The 22,653-nt window shown below is 43.0% G+C and overlaps 1 protein-coding gene across 1 annotated transcript; it reads right to left on the reverse strand.

Moving 5' to 3' along the window:
• Positions 1-3,779: 3,779 nt before the first annotated feature.
• Positions 3,780-22,377, reverse strand: LOC142741922 (cell surface glycoprotein CD200 receptor 1-B-like). Its single transcript, XM_075851244.1, has 4 exons — positions 22,002-22,377; positions 12,184-12,464; positions 5,948-6,028; positions 3,780-3,818 (listed from the first exon to the last, which is right to left on the reverse strand). Exons 1-4 carry the CDS (start codon positions 22,375-22,377, stop codon positions 3,780-3,782), a joined length of 777 nt encoding a protein of 258 aa, XP_075707359.1.
• Between the last annotated feature and the right edge of the window lie 276 nt (positions 22,378-22,653).

Raw genomic sequence — 22,653 nt, forward strand, 5'->3', positions numbered from 1 at the left:
CATAAAACACATATAACATAGAAACATATAAACATAAAAACATATAACACTGAGCCCTCTGATCTTATCAGACTTTTTTTCTCTATCTTTTAAAGTTACAGTACTTATTTGGCAGTAAATGTTCACTTCTCTGCAGACACAGCTATACTACAACAGATAACAGAGAATGTAGCATTAACCCCTTACTAGCCAAAACATATAAGCTACAAGGTCAAAATGTCACCATGTGCTCCTGTCAATCAATGACCAGCATCTTCACATGGTCATTCCACAATGGAGATCTGAGGTATCCTGCTCTTGTAAGTGACACGTTATTCTCTTTTATCATTAGTTCTATTAGTCTACCAGGCTTACTATAGATTAACATTATATTTTGTTAGACATCCCATTCAATTATTAAAATGACCGTTAAAAAAACCAAGATGAAAAAAAGATATACAGTAATGTTTAAAATGTCTTTGAAAAACTCCTATAACGAGTGGAAATTTCATTAGTGACAATTTAGGACAGATGATATACAGTAAGAATCTTCACTTTATCAATCTTTTCCTTTTACAATCCATGGTCATTACACTTACAATTCTCCTTGAATTCTATTTCTAGACAATTCCTAATCCACGTCTAACGTCACCTCTGGAAACCTCTTGTTTCTGTAAGGCCCCATGCACACGACCGTGCCCGCAATCATGGCCCGCGATTGCGGGCACGACCGGCCGCTGACTGACTGACTGACTGACAGCTGCATTTTCGGGCCGTGCTCCCATACAAAGCATGGGAGCACGGCCCGCAAAATGCAAAAGAACGGACATGTTCCATAATTCCCGGAACATTTCCGCGGCACGGACACCCTTCCGTAGTGCTACGGAAAGGTGTCCGCGTTCAATGAAAGTGAATGGGTCAGTTTTTGTGGACCGCAATTGCGGTCCGCAAAAACGGAGGTTTTTTACGGTCGTGTGCATGGGGCCTAAACCTTTGGTTTATAAAGCTGTAGATAGAAGAATTATACGTTGGCACATTCTTTTCTACTGTAATGTCACTATCTATAGAATTAGACGGTGGTTAATTCTTACTTATAAATGACAACTGTGTTTCCTTGTGGTTTTTTTCTGTTTTCTTTATTTCTGGTGCATTCAATCACTTCATCTTGGGTGGCCAGCACTTTACCTAGGGCGCACTTACAGTAGATCCAGACTTCCCCATGCGCTCTGCTATATATTTTAGTCTGTCAAACGGGAGTTCCCTAAGCGCTCTGCTAAATCCTGGCCTACTAAACCTTTCAACCTACATTTAGACTGTCATTAGGGGTTCCCTTTAAACTCTGCTAAATATTTTAGTCTGTCATGGGGATGGTAACCCAATGCACTCTGCTAAATATTTTAGTCTGTCAGTAGGGTAACCACGTGATCTGTTTAACCCTAAACAATAGCCAAATAATTATTGTCAATAAGCACAAGTACCTTAGTACAGTGTATGTTAACCTGCTTTGTTATAATTAATGAGATGGGTATGATTCATAACTCTCTAACTGTCTTAGGGGTCCGTGGATATTCTATAAACTTTTCAGCTACAGAGATGTTACTAATAATCAGCAAATTATTCAGGTTGGATGTCCGAACATTAGCCCACATACATACTCTTTATTCCAGCCAGGTGCGCCTCCAATGGGTCACAGTCAGGATGAGCGTATTTGGTATTTGGTTAAGTATCTGTATATCTTGGGATCAGTTGCTCCCTTATCTCAGCCTCTAACAGATACACTCACAGATTTGTTTCTACTCACACACCTATTCCTATAACACATACAACACCTCATAGACAAATGGTGTTCATGGTTCCCAATTAGTCAAAAGAGACAATACCTGGACGGCAGCTACAATAAGAGGGACGTGCACAGTAAGAATAAAATTTCTTACTCACCGGTATTGTGTACAATTCCCCGTTGTTTCCTCAGCCGTCGTCCACCTTCGATTGTCTCCTTGGATCTGTGTTGGGATCCTGGACGAGCCCCCAGGAAATGTCGCTGCAGAATTTAGTCTGTCCCTTAACTTTGGACATTATCTGCATTTGTCTATGAGTTCCAAATTAATTAATGTTTTCTCACTAGTAGATTTCAGAGAGGCCGGCCAGCCAGAGAGAGACCATGACACGCAGTGTTGGTGCTCAAAACAGTCTCTGCCCCTGGGAGGGGCAAATGCATCTTTATTTGTAAGGAAATGAGAGTAGGCGTTACCCTCATAATTGAAAATTTATACATTCTACATATGATAACATACAGAATCCCAAGCTCCTCTTAGTATGTACCTTTAGCCATAAGAAATACAATGTCATCAAGTCGCGTCACGTCAGCCTTTCTTACAGCTGAATGCAAAGTAATTAACCAGAAGTCTTAGAATAGAATACCCCATCCTCCTCTGTCGGCTGTTTTTACAGCTTCAACTGTTCATCCATGTTGAGCAATTTAGGATCACACATATAAAAATATAAAAATATTTTTGACAATACTAAGTAGTTATTCGTTTTGAGCATGGAGTGGAAATGAAACCGAGGCCAAACATTTTTTACGGGATCTTAATAATAACTCCTCAGGGCTTATATTTACCCACCATTTTTTACAGAATACTATGGAATACCTAAACCTGGTAATATTCAAATATAGTAAACAAATACCAGCACATTTTTTTTAACAGGTTGATGTCAACAGTTCTCCTGATTTCTAGAATGCGCATCATCAACCTTGGCTGGAAAATATTCAATTTGAGCAATTTAAAAGGATTAGAAAATAGCTGCTCTAGTAACGACACATGTGAAGCACAGAACAAAATTATTACCACACGCTGTCGTGATAAACACTTTCCCAAGAACCTAATTCAAGGAGTAATGAAGAAGGACGCAGGCTACACACAGGATGACTATTTGATGCAGAGAAATCGTGGTGACAACGGGACTAAGACAAGGAATAACTTTATTACCAATTACAACACAGGGCATAATGAAATACAAGAATTCTATTAGTGTTGTTGGCATTAGCATCGGGAAGATTCATTATCTACTAACCCCAAAATGACCTTTAGTAAATCCACCACCCTAAAGAATCTTTTTAGTACCCAACAGATTACGAAAGAGCAATATTAATATAGTTGAACTATTTCCTCACCTGAGTGTGTTTATTCTGCGATAGTATTACCCATATAAATACAATGTTTCAGTCTTTAGTGATTCGAGAGATTTTCCCTTTAAAAACCTTTATGAGTTGTAAATCAGATTTTGTATTTTATTTGTTGCAATGTCCGTGTAACTTACAATATATCGGGGCACACTATTCAACACTTAGTAGCTGAATAAACAAACAGATAGAATACCAACAGCGACTTCAAAAGCAATAAAGTGACGTTTTCCAGTGGCGTGTTCTCCGGTCACTCATGACGTCATTACTTTGTTTTGTGTTTTTAAATTCTTTTGTCACTGAGGTTTGTAAACTTGTTCTGATGAAGTCCGTCCGGCGTTGAATCGCATTACCAATAAAGCTGAATGATCTCTATGTACCCTGACCCTGATGGTCAGTAGCGCTATCAAGCTTCCACTCTTTTCTTCTTATTGATCGTCGAAAGAGTTAACACAACTTTACTGAACGAAATAGAACATTTTTATAGAAGTTTCATTACAGCAAAAAAATTTAAATCAAGAAATTATCAAACCAGTAATAAGAAGTTCAATAAAACATAAAGTACATCCCGGATAATCGAATCACTCGATACAATGTTATTCCATATTTATTGTCATTAATCTTCGTTAATTTGCTCTCCAGACACATTTTGTTCCTTAAAAAAGACGAATATATAGTTAATTTAATGCGATATTAAACAAATCTTTACAATACTGGCAATCTAATAGATATTGATAACTTGCCATGCATTATTGAAACTACCATAAAAGCTGTAAAGGAGACCCTGATATACAGAATCAGAAAATATCTGAATTCACAAAACCCTGACTAATATATTCTGGATTATCAGCGAGTCATTATATGGAGGCAGTGACCTAACAAAAGAGGGTGCAGAACTTGCAGTTTCATCCGGACCCAAGCGGGACCCCTCTGCCCCTCTTCTATAGGGTCCCTCTTCTAAAAGCAACACGGTAAGTGAGGAGTCTTGTTATGGAGTCTGCACTAACTACAAGGGACTTACAGTTATGTCTCTGCCGGGAGAACTCCATCTGCAGGAGGGGTGTCTACATACACTAGTCAATAAAGATAGAATAAATATGTATGTATACCTATAAATTTACCCCAATTGTAAGGTTATAAAAGAGCTTTGCCGGAGAGGTATATGATATTGTACAGGTGCCTAGGCAACCGTACAATACCCGCACTCCCGGATGTGTCTCCCGCCATCACTTTTAAACTTCTGTCAGAAGATACTTCACAGTCCGTTCTGCTGCTAGAAGCCAAATCAGTAATAGAAGTGATTTAGGAACACGATGATAGTTCACACTCCTACACACTCCCTCACTATAATAGTTTTTGACTGAAGGTGGAGGTGCACAACTAGTGCTGACCTTACGATGAATGGGCCGATCAGTCCGGGGTTACTGCAGTGTCTAGCATGGTGACATTACTACAGTGGGCTGTGACTGATGGCTCCCTCCTATGACATGTTAACAGTATTTCCAAAATGTTATCATGCAGACATGTAACTAGAAATGAGGCGGGGGACCCGAAGAGCGGCAGTGAGAAAACATAAAGCTTTCTAAAGAAGATTAGAGAAGTTTATTATTTTATCATTGTGTTGAGAACTAAATGTTTAACACCTTACAGACATTTGAACTAAATATACGTCATAGTTGATAGTGGTGGTGGTGGGGGGGGGGTATGGAAAAAAGACTCAAGCTACGCCCTGAGTGTCAACTGTGTATTTCAGCTGACACCTTTCGCTAATGAATTATAGATTCCGGTTGTTTAGCCACTTAGATACTGTGGTCAATAACGAATGCAGTATATAAGACAATAGACAGAGAGGAAACCACCTCTGTCACTCCATCGTTCCCCCGTGATGCGATCACAAGGTATTAATGGTTGTCATGACAGCCTAGGGGCCTAATGAAGGCCCCCAGGTCTGCCATCTTGGTCCTCCTATTAATAGGAGGACGCTAACCGCACAATACTTTGCAATACCTAAGTATTGTATTGTACCAGCGATGAAACGATGGTGGGACTAAAAAAAAGATATTTAAAAAATACTTAAATAATGTTTTTAGTAATAAAACCCCATTTCACAATTTCAATAAAAAATGTAAACAATAAAAAAATAAACATAAATAATATAAAATAGAATTACAACCATTAAAATATAACGTTATTTAACCCGCAGGATGAATGCCGTATGAAGAGAAAAATTAACAATGCCAACATTTCTGTTTTCTTGAGAACTCGGTTTCCAAAGAAAGTGGAATAAAACGCCAAAAAGTCATATGTACTCCAATAAAAACTACAGCTCGCCCTGCAAAAAAGAAAAAAGTTTTGGGTCTTGGAATACAGCGACACAAAACAATTTTTTTTTTACTAATTGTTTTTAATTTGTAAAAGTAGTAAAAGATTTAAAAAAAAACTATGTCAATTTGTCAAGGCTGTAATCGCATTGACCCGCAGAATAAAGTTAACATGTTGTTTTTACAGCTTGGTGAACACCATAAGAATAAAACAAAATAACTCCGGAGGAATTGCTGTTTTTTTCATTTCAACACGCAAAATAATTTTTTCAAGTTTCACAGTATATTAAATGGTGACATTAAAGACTACAACTAGTCCCGCAAAGGAAAAACTCTCCTACGGTTATCTCGACGGAAACAGAAATTCAAAAAATGAAAACTGGCTGATGCGGCAAGCGGTTAATATATCCCCTCAACATGGTGTGTCTATGCAAACAAAGTACAATAAGAATATAAAAAGTACCTGGCGCTTGATTTTCAGGTGCAGGAAAAGTCTGAAAATGAGTCCGACAGTGAAGATTACCATGACGATCATCCTAAAGATGTTAGCAATTCTAAGAAAGACTGGAAGAAAACAAAAGAAAAGTTTAAGGGTGTCTGATATAAAGAGGTATATTAACAAGACCAAAATAATAAAAAAAGCTAAAATTAATTTAAGATCTTATAAGGGGATCTAAATAGTCAATCCAAGGTGGCCATGTCCTTTGAAACTTCAGAGGCTAGCATTTGTGAAGAAGACTTTCTCATATAGGAAAATTCTATTACATAACGTTTCCATGCGAGGAGACAAGGTGGTAAAGTTGAGGACCAATTTTTAAAAATTTGCAATCGAGCAAAGAAGAATAATTGTAATAGCAGCTGAATATGCGTATTGCCCTGAATTGAGTGGATGGAGGTCAAGTTTTCCAAAAGAGCTAGTGATATTCTCCTCTCAAAAAACATTCCAAGTATAATATTCAATAATTTCTAAATTCCATTATAAATGTAACTTAGTGCACTGCCAAATCAAATGTATTAAATCCGCATCTATTATTTTACATCTTAAACAAGCAGATGAAGTACGATAACCTATGCAAGGCCCTATTAACACAGAGTTTTTTGGCGCTGATTTTGACACGGAAACCGCATAGGAATTAGCACTAAAAAATAGCCGAAACTGCCTCTCATTGATTTCAATGGTAGTTATTTTTCCCTGAGCGGCTCTTAGCTGTTCGCAGGAACAAAAAGTGCCATGTTCTATCTTGCCTTGGCTCCGCCTCTGACCTTCTATTAAAATTAATGGCGGGTACTAAATATCCGCCGGCGAAAAACGCTGCAAGTAAGTGTAGGCAGGTCACAATTTGTCTCAAAATTCCTGAAGGAATTTTGAGGCATATTTTTTCTGCCTGCAAATTCCTCCATGTGATCATGGCCTAATAAAGTTGGAGCCCTTTTTTATCCCCTTAATTATGGTTGGCCAATCTAAGGCCTGATCGTGATCAATTTCCTGTGCCCATTTTTCCTGTATTCTACTATTATCCCGAGTGAATCCGTAAGTCACAAACTGCTTATATAAGTTAAAAAATATTCCCATCCCATTGATAGCTTTTTTAATAATATATACTATCTGGAATGGTACGATTTTGAACCTATTTTTGTCTTTCACCGTCTCACATAGTTGTTTTAAATTGGCAACATTTACACTACCGTTCAAAAGTTTGGGGTCATCCAGACAATTTTGTGTTTTCCATGAAAACTCACACTTATATTTATCAAATGAGTTGCAAAATGACTAGAAAATATAGTCAAGACATTGACAAGGTTAGAAATAATGATTTTTATTTGAAATAATAATTTTCTCCTTCAAACTTTGCTTTGGTCTTGGAATGCTCCATTTGCAGCAATTACAGCAATGCAGACCTTTGGCATTCTAGCTGTTAATTTGCTGAGGTAATCGGGAGAAATTTCACAACATGCTTCCAGAAGGCCCTCCCACAAGTTGGATTGGCTTGATGGGCACTTCTTGCGTACCATACGGTCAAGCTGCTCCCACAACAGCTCTATGGGGTTGAGATCTGGTGACTGCGCTGGCCACTCCATTACAGATAGAATACCAGCTGCCTGCTTCTTCCCTAAATAGTTCTTGCATCATTTGGAGGTGCTTTGGGTCATTGTACTGTTGTAGGATGAAATTGGCTCCAATCAAGGGCTGTCCACAGGGTATGGCATGGCGTTGCAAAATGGAGTGATAGCCTTCCTTATTCAAAATCCCTTTTACCTTGTACAAATCTCCCACTTTACCAGCACCAAAGCAACCCCAGACCATCACATTACCTCCACCATGCTTGACAGATGGCGTCAGGCACTCTTCCAGCATCTTTTCAGTTGTTCTGCGTCTCACAAATGTTCTTCTGTGTGATCCAAACACCTCAAACTTTGATTCGTCTGTCCATAACACTTTTTTCCAATCTTCCTCTGTCCAATGTCTGTGTGCTTTTGCCCATATTAATCTTTTCCTTTTATTAGCCAGTCGCAGATATGGCTTTTTCTTTGCCACTCTGCCCTGAAGGCCAGCATCCCGGAGTCGCCTCTTCACTGTAGACGTTGACACTGGCGTTTTGCGGGTACTATTTAATGAAGCTGCCAGTTGAGGACCTGTGAGGCGTCTATTTCTCAAACTAGAGACTCTAATGTACTTGTCTTGTTGCTTAGTTGTGCAGCGGGGCCTCCCACTTCTCTTTCTACTCCGGTTAGAGCTTGTTTGTGCTGTCCTCTGAAGGGAGTAGTACACACCGTTGTAGGAAATCTTCAGTTTCTTGGCAATGGAATAGCCTTCATTTCTAAGAATAAGAATAGACTGTCGAGTTTCACATGAAAACTCTCTTTTTCTAGCCATTTTGAGAGTTTAATTGAACCCACAAATTGAATGCTCCAGATTCCCAACTAGCTCAAAGGAAGGTCAGTTTTATAGCTCCTCTAAACAGCAAAACTGTTTACAGCGGTGCTAACATAATTGCACAAGGGTTTTCAAGTGTTTTCTAATCATCCATTGGCCTTCTAACACAGTTAGCAAACACAATGTACCATTAGAACACTGGAGTGATGGTTGCTGGAAATGGGCCTCTATACACCAATGTAGATATTGCATTAAAAACCAGATGTTTGCAGCTAGAATAGTCATTTAGCTCATTAACAATGAATAGAGTGTATTTCTGATTAATTTAATGTTATCTTCATTGAAAAAAATTTTGCTTTTCTTTCAAAAATAAGGAAATTTCTAAGTGACCCTAAACTTTTGAACGGTAGTGTACCTTCCCCCCACTTTCCCTGACAATGATTTTTTTTAAAGATCTATAGTGTAAAATGTTATTAAGTGGACGTACACTTTAAGTACAGCAAATTAAATATTGATAAATTCCGTAGCCCAGACGGCCTTCATCCATGGGTATTAAGGGAATTGAGCTCAGTATTGGACAGACCATTGTATCTCATCTTCTTAGACTCTCTTGTAACAGGATCAGTACCACAGGATTGGAGGACGGCTGATGTCGTACCAATATTTAAGAGGGGTAAAAAGGTGGAACCGAGTAACTACCGTCCAGTAAGTTTGACATCTGTGGTATGTAAAATATTTGAAGGTATTCTGAGATGAAATGCAAAATTATATAGCGGAGAAAAGTCTATTAATTGATAACCAGCATGGATTCATGAAAAACAGGTCGTGCTTAACCTACATGCTCGGTTTCTATGAGGAGGTAAGAGCAAATCTGCATGTTGGTCATGCGGCTGATGTGATAGATTTGGATTTTGCAAAAGCATCTGATACTGTTGAACACAACAGTCTTGTTCTGAAGCTACAGAGGCAGGGACTGGGGGGACCATAAAGAATTGGTTAAGGGACAGAAAACAAAGAGTTGTTATAAATAGGCTGAAGTCAGCAGTGGGGACCACAAGGACCGGTGTTAGACCCAATTCTTTTTAATCTCTTTATTAATGACCTTGTTGATAGGAGCAGTTTTTGCTGACGGTACAAAACTTTGTAGGATACATAAAACTCAACTTGACTATAAAATATTACAGAAAGACCTAGATAAGCTGCAGCATGGGCAAAAACATGGACATTTAATGTTGATAAATGTAAAGTATTGCACCTTGGCCGCAATAAGAGTATTAATCAATATACTGTCACGGCGTGGGGTGCGGACCCACTGGGCCGTACCGCATAGCTGGGTAGCAGCTGGCCAACAAGGTACAAAATAATGTCTATATTTCGGAACGGGTACCGGAGGCAATGTAGACAGTAGCGGAGGCACGACTTGACTTTCACATTAGGTGGCACTGTGGATGCAGAGGAAGACTCGACTTGACTTTCACAGTAGATACGATAGCATGGGATACAGGGTGCAGGCGACAGGAACGGGTAACACTGGGAACTGGAATACACTGGGAGAGCATTTGCAAGACAAACTTAGGTATACAACAACGCTCAGGTGGGAAACAAGTAGGCAGAGTCCCTTTTTATAGTCCAGCAGCCATTTGGGCTAATTATTGATGGGTGACAGCTGGACGCGTACTGGCTCTTTAAGGCCGTGCACGCGCTGGCGCGAGCGCCCTGCGGGATTCAGTCCGTGGACCAAGAAGTGAATGCCGGCGTCTCCCTGGAGGGAGGTGACGCCGTGAAGACAGATGTCCATGGCCGGGTAAGTCTGAACGACGGCCCCCGGCCATAGACGTTACATATACATTAAATGGAATAAAACTAGGGATAACGGAACAAGAGAAGGACCTGATTTTTCTGGTTACATATAAGCTAAGCAGCAGCGCTCAATGTCAAGCAGCAGCTGCAAATGTAAATAGGATGTTAGAGTGTATAAAAAGAAGATAAAAACCTGTGATTCAAATTTATTATTACCCCTATATAAATGTAATATTACCCCTCTATAAATGTAATATTTCCCCTCTATAAATTCTTTGTAAGGCCACATCTAGAATATGGAATTCAGTTTTGGGTTCGAAATTGTAAAAAGTATTTGGAGACCGTTCAAAGATGGGCGACTAGATTATTAAATGGGATCAGCATTGTCTTTTACAATAAAAGCCTAAAAAAATTGGGCTTGTTTAGCTTGAAAAAAAACGCCTTAGAGGTGACCTTATGTATGTGTGTGGTCAATACAGAGAACTAGCACATAATCTGTTCTTTCCAATGATTCTACATAGGACCCGGGGACATTCATTGCGTGTAGAAGAAAGACGTTTCAGACATCAATATAGGAAAGAGTTCTTTACAGTTAGATCAGTTAAAGTATGGAGTCCCCACCCCAAGAGGTAGTGATGGCAGATCCTATGTCAGCATTTAGAAAAGGGCGAGATGTTTATTTAGTGAAGAATGGCATTGATGGTTATAACTAATCTACAAATGAATGACGGGTAATCGATCGTGGAAGGTTGGACTTGATGGACCGGGGCCTTTTTTATCTATGTTACTATGTAAGCACTAACAAGGACCATGGTATATGTCCTATAATGTATATATTTACCATCCAGTGTAAGGATTTCTTTCCAAGGATTTACAGACGATGGATGAGAAACAAGACGAGTCACTGAATTCCAATTAATTATCTTTCTACAGAAAGGGTGGTCACACCAAATATTGATTTGATTTAGATTTCTCTTCTGTTCATTCACTTTGCTTTTTGTACATTGATAAAAACTATTAAGGCCTAGTACACACAGAGTTTTTTTAGCGCTGTTGTTGATGTGAAAAGCGCATCGGAAACCGCGCCGGAAACTGCACCAAAAAACAACCAACATAGCCTCCCATAGATTTCAATGGGAGGCAGAGAAAGCGTTTTTCGCTGCGTTTTACGCCCGCGACGCTCAATGGCCGCGGCCGAAAACCGCTGCAAAAAAAACGTGGCAAGAAACTGCAGGCAGGTGAAGATCTGCCTCAAAATTCCTGAAGGAATTTTGAGGCAGATTTTTTCTGCCTGCAGGAAAACTCTGTGTGAACATACCCTAAGGCTGGGTAAAAATCAGGCAGCGTGTCCGACCCTGAACCCGCAGGACATTACGTCCGAAAAATCGCCCCACATTGTGGTGAAATTCCACTGCGGAAGAAAGCTGCTCATATTCACCCTCTCCCTCCTTTGACATCCGCTCCGGCCTCCCTGGATGACGTTGCAGGCCATGTGACGCTGCAGCCTGTGATTGGCTGCAGCGGTCACATGGGATGCAACGTCATCCCAGGAGGCCGGACTGCAGGAAGAAGTAGGGCGTTCTGGGTAAGTATGTTTTTTTCTTCCGGCGTTGCGATTTTTGCGGTGTAAACGCTGCGATTACGCCGCAGAAGTCACAACGCTTGGCTTTCAGTTGTGGTTTTTGCACCTCCGTTGAATAGAATGGGAAAGACCCGCAACGGACAAACAACAAAAACTCAGCATAAATTAAATTCCGCCCTGCAGGTCAAGTTATTAACGTTTACGCTGCGTTTTTTTCCCCTGCAGCGTGGGCATGAGATTTACTATATTTTACCCACTTTGCTGCTACTGTAAATGCTGCGGAATGTCTGCACAAAATTTCATTGTGGAAATTCCACAGCATTTACGCTACGTGGGAACCCGGCCTAACACTTTTATTTTTTTAAGCATTCTTACATTGCAGCATTTTTCCACAACTGCCTAAAAAATTTTCACATTACTGTAGGTACTGTATATATGGTATGTGCATAAAATGATATAAGTACTTACCACTATATGTAATAACGTCTTTCCATGGATTTGCGAACGTTGGATGAGAAACAAAACAAGTCACTGAATTCCCATTAATTTTCTTTCTACTGAATGTGCTGATCACTGTCCACGTCTGGTGCGGCTCTTCCAGTATTGTGGTGTTTAAATCATCTGAATGTGGGATCCAGGAGATCCCTGCAAGTGGATTCCCACCAATCGCTCCACACTCTGGAGATCCATCACTGTTTAATTTTAGGAATGTCGTCGGCTGAGCTGAAAGTTAATGAATAATTTATTTATTAGGCTATTATTGACTAAGACTATGTATTACTATTGAGCAGTGAAGAGTTAAATATACACACAAAATAAGTCACTTAATCATGTGTGGAAATCCACTTTGTGTCAATTCATAACTGGGTCGGCTGAAATAATGAAAATAATCTGTAGGTCATTCTCATAGTAACAATTATAGCAGCAAAGTGAATGAGATTTTAACAATTGTTATGCAATTGCTACGGAAAATTTCTACATGGAAATGGACCTGCGGTGCGGTTTTCTAAATCCGTTCATTTCGATTGTGGATTTTTGCCACGGACTTCACTCCTTTCAATGAGGCGGGTGAAATCTGCTACATGTTCCACAGCAATATCCGCATGTCTAATATCCAGATTAAATTTTTCTGCTCTGTGTGGAAGTAGCCTATTCAGGATTTCTATTAATAGAGGGGGGGGGCGGGTCCTCTGTTCTGAATCCCCATCTCTTGGCCAGAGTGGAGAACGGTTATAAAGAGTGGCTCTCGCACTGGCGGACCTGTTCTGCATTACACAGACAACCCGTTAATATGAATTGATAATGTGTAATGTGTTATGTAATGTGTTATTTCCCCTGTGGTGGCGCTGCAGGGCATTTGACCACTTCGATGTTTCGTCTGATCGCTGGGAGTCACAACAGGTGGAAACTTTGTGATTATATTTTCAAGGTTCTCTTCTAGCAAGTAGTGATTGTCCAAAGTGAAGAACCCCTAAACGAAACGCTCTGCTAGATTATGAAGAGAACTGTTAGGCTCGATTCACACGACCATGTTACGTCCGTAATGGACGGAACGTATTTTGGCCGCTAATCCCGGACCGAACACACTGCAGGGAGCCGGGCTCCTAGCATCATAGTTATGTACGATGCTAGGAGTCCCTGCCTCGCTGCCGGACAACTTTCCCGTTCTGTAATCATGTTTTCAGTACGGGACAGTTGTCCTGCAGCGAGGCAGGGACTCCTAGCCTCATACATAACTATGATGCTAGGAGCCCGGCTCCCTTCACTGTGTTCGGTCCGGGACTTCCGGCCGAAATACATTCCGTTCATTACGGATGTAATATGGTCGCGTGAATCCAGCCTTACGGTGTTCAATCACAGCCACACAGTCCTCCATTAGAGATGAGCAGTTTAGATACTGGTGAGTCCAATGGGAATCCACACCCAGAACTGTGCAGGTGTTCAGTTCCTGTGGAATTCACACTTTTTAAGGACCGGCCTGTTTTGGGCTTTAAGGACTGAGCTATTTATTTTTATCATGCCCCAATTCCCGCATTTCAAGAACTTTAACATTCGATTTTTTCAACGACATAGCCGTATTATGGTTTGCAATTTGCGAAATGAGTTGTAGTTTTTCTTGACTTCATTTTGGGGTACATATAATAAATTAATTAACTGTTGTTAATTTTTTGGCCAGGAAATGGAAAAAAACTGCAATTCTATCATTGTTTTTTTTTTTTTTTTTTTTTTTACTGTTCAGCTTGCGGTATAAATAATTTGTTAACTTTATTCTATGGGTTGTACGAATATAGTGTTACAGAATGTATATTTTTGTCTATGTTTTAGTACATTTGCACAATAAAAGTTTTATGGCCAGCCCCACTGACTACACACATTGTCTATGATACCAAAACCAGGCAAAGACACAATACAGTAAGATAACTAAAGACCCATGTCCCTGATTAATATAGATGTAAAACGCCTCACAAAAATATAATCGATATAGATTAAGAAACGATAGATTCCTGCCATGCTTCTTTCGTTAGATATGCAAAAAGTTTTTAACTCCCTGTCCTGGACCTACCTGTTCGCAGTTTCTAGACTATTGGGACTTCCCCCCCCCCCCCAAGGTTCATTGCCTTGGTGAAACCGCTATACAGCTCCCCCTCAGCATCCTCTATCTCCCTTTTATTTTTATTGGAGCTTGAAGGAGGGGTGTGTGTATGGCACGATCTACAAGAGGGGGGGTGTATGGCACGATCTACAAGAGGGGGGTGTATGGCACGATCTGCAAGACGGGGGGGTGTATGGAACAATATACAAAGGGGGGTGTATGGCACAATCTACAAGGGGGCTGTATGGCACAATCTACCAGAGGGGGGTGTATGGCGCGATCTACAAGAGGGGGGTGTATGGCACGATCTACAAGACGGGGGGGTGTATGGAACAATATACAAAGGGGGCTGTATGGCACAATCTACAAGAGGGGGGTGTATGGCACGATCTACAAGGGGGGTGCATGGCACTACCTACAGTGGATTTGTGTGGCACTGCCTAAAGTGGATGTGAGGGGCACTGCCTAAAGTGGATGTGTGTGGCACTGCCTACGGTGGATGTGTGTGGCACTGCCTACGGTGGATGTGTGTGGTGGTTCATGGTTTGTGTCCCTGATCTTATAAGACCCTAACATCGCCCCTGGTATAGATACATATTATATTAATATACATAGTCTCCCGGCCGGGCCCCATCACAGGCCGCAAATGCTAATTTGACATTGCCTCATCCCCAGTTGATGCCATCACCAGCAGGCATAAAATGTAACTTGTCCCTTTGGTGTAGTTTACAACTGGTGAGTAGATGATGAACCTATGTGTAGACAGTGTAGTATTAAACAGAGTGGGGTAGGTCAAGATCACATTTTGGGGGATGGGCTCATACTTGATTGGCATGGTGCTATGTAAGTAAATCATGAGGTGGGGCAAGTTAGGAACTGTATAATGTATTGAAAAGTAGCTGTATTAACGGATGTAAAGGATCTGCCAGGCACAGCGGGGTTAACTCCCAGAACTAATCAGTCAGCACCTGAGAATACTTCCCTGAGACTGACTCCTGCTTCCACCATTCAGGCTGGCAGGCTTAGGAGTGGGAGAGCCTATCGTAACCTGGCCAGACTCAGCTAGCTCCCGCCCTCGGTCTATTTAAGCCTGCACTTCCTGTCCCTCGGTGCTTGTTATTGCTTGTGTTTCCCTCCTTGTGGTTTCCTGGCCCAGCTACAGCTCCTGCTATTTTTGATCCTGCTCCATACAGACCCTGGCTTACCGACTACTCTTCTGCTTTTCGTTTTGTACCTCGCACACTCCTGGCTTGACTCGGCTCGTTCACCACTCTGGTTGCTCACGGTGTTGCCGTGGGCAACGGCCCCTTTTCCTTGCTTGTGTTCCTTGTATGTTTGTCGTGTTTGTCGTGCACTTACTGAGCGCAGGGACCGCCGCCCAGTTGTACCCCGTCGCCTAGGGCGGGTCGTTGCAAGTAGGCAGGGACAGAGTGGCGGGTAGATTAGGGCTCACTTGTCCGTCTCCCTACCCTCTGCCATTACATAATAACAAGCCCATACCTAGTCTACCCCTGGTCCCTGACACCACTATGGATCCCCGTGAGACCCTGGCTCAGCAAATGCAGGGTCTCTCCCTACAGGTCCAGGCCCTGGCTCAGAGGGTCAACCAGCCTGATGCTACCCTGGTAGTTCCCCTCACCGCACCTCTTGAACCCCACCTCAAGTTGCCCGACCGGTTCTCAGGGGACCGGAGGGCTTTTCTCTCCTTTCGGGAGAGTTGTAGGCTTTACTTTCGTTTAAAGCCTCATTCCTCAGGTTCTGAGAGCCAACGGGTGGGTATAATTATGTCCCGGCTCCAGGAAGGGCCCCAAGAGTGGGCCTTCTCCTTGGCTCCTGACGCCCCTGAACTTTCCTCCGTTGATTGTTTCTTTTCTGCTCTCGGACTTATTTATGACGAGACTGACAGGACTGCCTTTGCCGAGAGTCAGCTGGTGACCTTAAGTCAGGGTAAGAGACCTGCTGAGGAGTATTGCTCTGACTTTCGGAAGTGGTGCGTAGCTTCTCGGTGGAATGACCCTGCCTTAAGGTGCCAGTTTAGGTTGGGTCTGTCGAATGCCCTGAAAGACCTGCTAGTTAGCTATCCCTCTTCTGACTCCCTAGACCAGGTTATGGCTTTAGCGATACGACTTGACCGACGTCTCAGGGAACGACAACGTGAACGTTTATGTGTTTTCTCCTCTGACTCCCCCATGATGCCTCCCGAAGCTCCGTTGCTTCATTCCTCCCCGAAAGATTCAGAGATACCTATGCAACTCGGGGCCTCCGTGTCCCCCCAACAACGTAGAGAATTCCGCAGGAAGAATGGTCTCTGCTTCTACTGTGGGGACGACAAGCATCAAGTGAACAACTGTCCTAAGCGTAAGGTTGCAGCCAGAGAACTTCCGCGTCTAAGTGATCATCGGGGAGGTCACTTGGGCGCACAGGTATTTCCAGTAAATATGAAACGTACTAAGATCTTGCTTCCCTTTCAGGTCTCTTTTGGTGGTAGGTCTGCTACCGGCAGTGCCTTCGTGGATTCAGGGTCCTCTACTAATATCATGTCTGTGGAATTTGCTATGTCCCTTGCTATGCCTCTTATTGATTTGCCTAAACCTGTCCCGGTAGTGGGTATTGACGCCACTCCTCTTGCTAATGGTTATTTTACACAGCATACCCCTGTTTTTGAACTCCTTGTTGGCTCCATGCATTTGGAGCAATGCTCTGTACCGTTGATGCAGGGATTATCGTACGATTTGGTTCTAGGTCTTCCCTGGTTGCAGTTGCATAATCCTACGTTTGACTGGAATACTGGGGAGCTAACCAAATGGGGTAATGAATGTTGTACGTCATGTTTTTCTGTTAATTCTATTTCTCCCCCTAAGGAGGCGAATACGCTACCCGAGTTTGTTCAGGACTTCGCTGATGTTTTCTCTAGGGAGGCCTCCGAAGTGTTACCTCCTCATAGAGAATACGATTGCGCTATCGAATTGGTACCAGGAGCTAAGCTTCCTAAGGGTAGGATATTTAATCTTTCTTGTCCCGAACGTGAAGCTATGAGAGTGTATATCCAGGAATCCCTGGCCAAGGGTTACATTCGTCCCTCTTCTTCTCCGGTAGGTGCTGGCTTCTTCTTCGTGGGGAAGAAGGATGGTGGTCTTAGGCCATGCATTGACTACCGTGGCCTGAATAAGGTCACGGTAAGGAACCAGTATCCCCTTCCTTTGATTCCTGATCTCTTTAATCAGGTTCAGGGGGCCCAATGGTTTTCTAAATTGGATCTACGGGGGGCGTATAACCTTATTCGCATCAAAGAGGGGGATGAGTGGAAGACTGCGTTTAACACGCCCGAAGGCCATTTCGAATACCTAGTCATGCCCTTTGGGTTGTGTAATGCCCCTGCGGTCTTCCAGAATTTCATAAATGAGATTTTGAGAAATTACCTGGGGATTTTTCTGGTAGTGTACCTTGATGACATACTGGTGTTTTCCAAGGACTGGTCCTCCCACGTGGAGCATGTCAGGAAGGTGCTCCAGGTCCTTCGGGAAAATAAACTGTTTGCCAAAACCGAAAAATGTGTGTTTGGGGTACAGGAGATTCCATTTTTGGGTCAAATCCTCACTCCTCATGAATTCCGCATGGACCCCGCCAAGGTTCAGGCTGTGGCGGAATGGGTCCAACCTGCCTCCCTGAAGGCGTTACAGTGTTTTTTGGGGTTCGCTAATTATTACAGGAGATTTATTGCTAACTTCTCGGTCATCGCTAAGCCCCTTACGGACCTCACTCGCAAAGGTGCTGATCTCCTCCACTGGCCTCCTGAGGCTGTCCAGGCTTTTGAGGTCCTTAAGAAGTGCTTTGTCTCGGCCCCGGTGCTGGTTCAGCCCAACCAAATGGAGCCATTTATCGTGGAAGTTGACGCATCTGAGGTGGGAGTGGGGGCTGTCTTGTCCCAGGGTACCAGCTCCCTCACCCATCTCCGCCCCTGTGCCTACTTCTCCAGGAAGTTTTCGCCAACTGAAAGTAACTATGATATTGGCAACCGCGAACTCTTAGCCATTAAATGGGCATTTGAAGAGTGGCGCCACTTCCTGGAGGGGGCTAGGCACCAGGTAACGGTCCTTACCGACCACAAGAATCTGGTTTTCCTAGAATCTGCCCGGAGGCTAAACCCGAGACAAGCTCGATGGGCGTTATTTTTTACCAGATTCAATTTTTTGGTTACCTATAGGGCTGGGTCTAAAAATATTAAGGCTGATGCACTGTCGCGTAGCTTCATGGCCAGCCCTCCTTCGGAGGAAGATCCTGCTTGTATTTTGCCTCCAGGTATAATCATTTCCTCGATCGATTCTGATTTAGTCTCTGAAATTGCTGCTGATCAAGGTGCAGCTTCCGGGAACCTTCCTGAGAACAAGCTGTTTGTTCCCCTGCAATTCCGGCTAAGGGTACTTAGGGAAAATCATGACTCCGCACTATCTGGCCATCCAGGCATCCTGGGTACCAAACACCTCATTACCAGAAATTATTGGTGGCCTGGGTTGCCTAAAGACGTTAAGGCCTACGTCGCCGCTTGTGAGGTTTGTGCTAGGTCCAAGACTCCCAGGTCCCGACCAGCGGGCTTACTGCGTTCGTTGCCCATTCCCCAGAGACCTTGGACACATATCTCCATGGATTTTATCACCGATTTGCCTCCATCCCAAGGCAAGTCGGTGGTGTGGGTGGTGGTGGACCGCTTCAGTAAGATGTGCCACTTTGTGCCCCTCAAGAAACTACCCAACGCCAAAACGTTGGCTACCTTGTTTGTCAAACACATCCTGCGTCTCCATGGGGTCCCTGTCAATATTGTTTCGGACAGAGGGGTACAATTTGTTTCATTGTTTTGGAGAGCCTTCTGTATGAAGTTGGGGATTGATCTGTCCTTCTCCTCTGCCTTCCATCCTGAAACCAATGGCCAAACGGAGAGGACTAATCAATCCCTAGAACAATACTTAAGGTGTTTTGTCTCTGACTGTCAATTTGATTGGGTCTCTTTCATTCCCCTCGCCGAATTTTCCCTTAATAACCGGGTCAGTAACTCGTCAGGGGTCTCTCCTTTTTTTTTGTAATTTTGGGTTTAATCCACGGTTCTCCTCCGTTTCACCTGGTAGTTCCAACAATCCTGAGGTAGAGGTCGTTCATTGGGAACTGTGCACAGTCTGGGCCCAGGTTCAGAAAAACCTAGAGGTGTCCCAGAGCGTACAAAAAACTCAGGCTGATAAAAAACGTTCTGCTAACCCCCTGTTTATGGTCGGGGATCTGGTGTGGTTGTCGTCTAGGAACTTGCGTCTCAAGGTTCCGTCCAAGAAGTTTGCTCCCCGGTTTATTGGGCCGTATAAGGTCATTGAGGTCCTCAATCCTGTCTCCTTCCGGCTGGAGTTACCCCCGTCTTTTCGGATACACGACGTGTTTCATGCCTCCCTCCTCAAACGCTGCTCCCCGTCCTTGGCTCCCTCGAGGAGACCTCCTGTTCCCATCCTCACCCCGGAGGGGGTGGAATTCGAGGTGGCCAGGATTGTGGACAGCAAGATGGTCCAAGGCTCCCTCCAGTACCTGGTCCATTGGAGAGGATACGGGCCCGAGGAGAGGACTTGGGTACCCGCCCGGGATGTTCACGCTGGGGTATTGGTCAGGAGGTTCCACCTGCGTTTCCCCAGTAAGCCAGGTCCACTTAGAAAGGGTCCGGTGGCCCCTCATAAAAGGGGGGGTACTGTAAAGGATCTGCCAGGCACAGCGGGGTTAACTCCCAGAACTAATCAGTCAGCACCTGAGAATACTTCCCTGAGACTGACTCCTGCTTCCACCATTCAGGCTGGCAGGCTTAGGAGTGGGAGAGCCTATCGTAACCTGGCCAGACTCAGCTAGCTCCCGCCCTCGGTCTATTTAAGCCTGCACTTCCTGTCCCTCGGTGCTTGTTATTGCTTGTGTTTCCCTCCTTGTGGTTTCCTGGCCCAGCTACAGCTCCTGCTATTTTTGATCCTGCTCCATACAGACCCTGGCTTACCGACTACTCTTCTGCTTTTCGTTTTGTACCTCGCACACTCCTGGCTTGACTCGGCTCGTTCACCACTCTGGTTGCTCACGGTGTTGCCGTGGGCAACGGCCCCTTTTCCTTGCTTGTGTTCCTTGTATGTTTGTCGTGCACTTACTGAGCGCAGGGACCGCCGCCCAGTTGTACCCCGTCGCCTAGGGCGGGTCGTTGCAAGTAGGCAGGGACAGAGTGGCGGGTAGATTAGGGCTCACTTGTCCGTCTCCCTACCCTCTGCCATTACAACGGATTTACTTTTTCTTTAGGTGCCGTGAAGAACCTGACAACTCTACTTGGTGTGAGTAGATTCCAGGCTCCTTCTACCTGTATCTCCTGTGTGCCAGCTGCCCAGTGGGCATAGAATTCAACTTGTCTCTTTGGTGTAGTTTACAACTGGTGAGTAGTTAATTGTCTTATTTATAACACTGTACTAGATAGGAAGGGGGTGATTTATAGATTGTGTTAGGCTCCTGTAAAAAAAAAAATTCTGGTAGTTTTTGAGCAATTTTTTTTAGCTGTGGATATGCCATAAATGTATGAGATGTGAAAACATCTTTTATTATACATATTTTATATATAATGTATATTTTACTTTTGGTCACTGGTGTCTCGGTGACCTCTAGGACAGCGTGTCCTTTTTAAGACCCCTGGTTTAATCATGCTTATGTTTCATGAGAGCAACCGGCCCAGCCAGCAATGAGTGTAATGTTATCTGCATTTCTTTTTATGACTTAGCAAAGACGAACCTACACTAACTACATGCCACCCACCATCTATGGGTACAGAGCGAAGAATGATGGGTATCAAATGTAAGTCACTGCTTTTAATGTTTAACTTGGTGGACATTTAATATCTCAAGCACTCTGACTTCTATTTTGTGGGGGACAGTTTATAATAGGTTGCACTAAGCTTCAAATGCCTAGAGGCATTGCCGTGGGGAACCCTGTGTTATAACTGCTCCATACTGTTGGCAGTCTTAATCCGGCCCTGGCTATGGGATAATGTCAAATATTCGGCGGGACTAATCTCCATGCATCTCCCACTTTTCCCTAAATTCGTATCTCCCTCTTTGCTCTAGTATACTCGTCGTCTTATTTGTACCGTCACTGACTGGCTAGCGGCCTCATGACTATTTAAAATTTTCTCTCTTTTGAAGAAGTCCTATCCTTCTCTACTCTGTAGGGGAAATACTATATCCCAGCTGGAGAAATGTCTCGATACTTGCAAATTAATGGGTATTTCCAGTCCCTAAAAATTGATGGCCTATCCTCTACTACCCAAGACTTCCAGGGATCTGGGCATTGAACCCTTTATTGCTCCAGACCACCAGGGATGTTGGCATAAACACTATAAAACTATTTACCTGGACACTATGGGAGTGATTTACTTTTTTTCACCCCTCCTCCTTTATTATTATTGGGGCTACAGAGTATGATGAATAGCAGTCTATATTGAATAAGTTGATTTTAAAGTTTGACGGTTTCAACTCGAATAAATGTAAAATGAAATAATCAATAAGAGTGAAAAAATTTGTTTCCTTTCTAATTCTGCGACATTTACAGAAATCGTCCTGTACAGGGGCACGAGAAGCCGCCTTATAGTAAAAGTAATAGCGCAAGTTCCTACTCACCTAATACTTGTAGTGACGTGTTTCTGAAGAATGTGTTTTTATAATTTACAACCTCACAATTATATTTCCCCTCATCAGCTATTTCAGTGTTACTGATCTCCAGGGATAAATTGTCACTTCTCATCCTTGTAGTGCAGGAGCTGTATGATGTCTTTGTATTGTCTTCTTCTATTTTATATGATATTATACAGGATGAATGACGTAGATGAATCTTCCATGTAACTGATAGTAATGTGTCTCCAGGATCAATCCCACACTGCAGAACAGCAGGCCGACCTCTTCTCACCGTCACCGCACCTGAAAGTAAGAGAAGAATCTTGGTGAGTTGAAAAAACAGGGCGTCCTTATCCAGATGTGAATCTAGGCGAGCCGTCATTATCCAGAGCAGCTGTATCTAAAAAAAAAAAAGTATAAAAAGTAGAGTTAGTTTGGACTGTGAAATTAAAGCTCCAGGTCCAAATGAAAAATCTTTAACAGGTTCCCCCAACTATCACTCATCCTTTATAATACTGGTCTCCTCCTATAGGACCTTTTGAGCCCTCTCACACCCTATAAGTGCGCCCCAAGTGTAAAATATCTGGATGATTTACAATCTGCAGTTTGGGTGCAGGGTCCACAACGGTCTGTAAATTCAAAGACTGTCCACAAAAAT

This window comes from Rhinoderma darwinii, chromosome 2, assembly GCF_050947455.1.
Source record: "Rhinoderma darwinii isolate aRhiDar2 chromosome 2, aRhiDar2.hap1, whole genome shotgun sequence".
Classification (NCBI taxonomy): domain Eukaryota; kingdom Metazoa; phylum Chordata; class Amphibia; order Anura; family Rhinodermatidae; genus Rhinoderma; species Rhinoderma darwinii.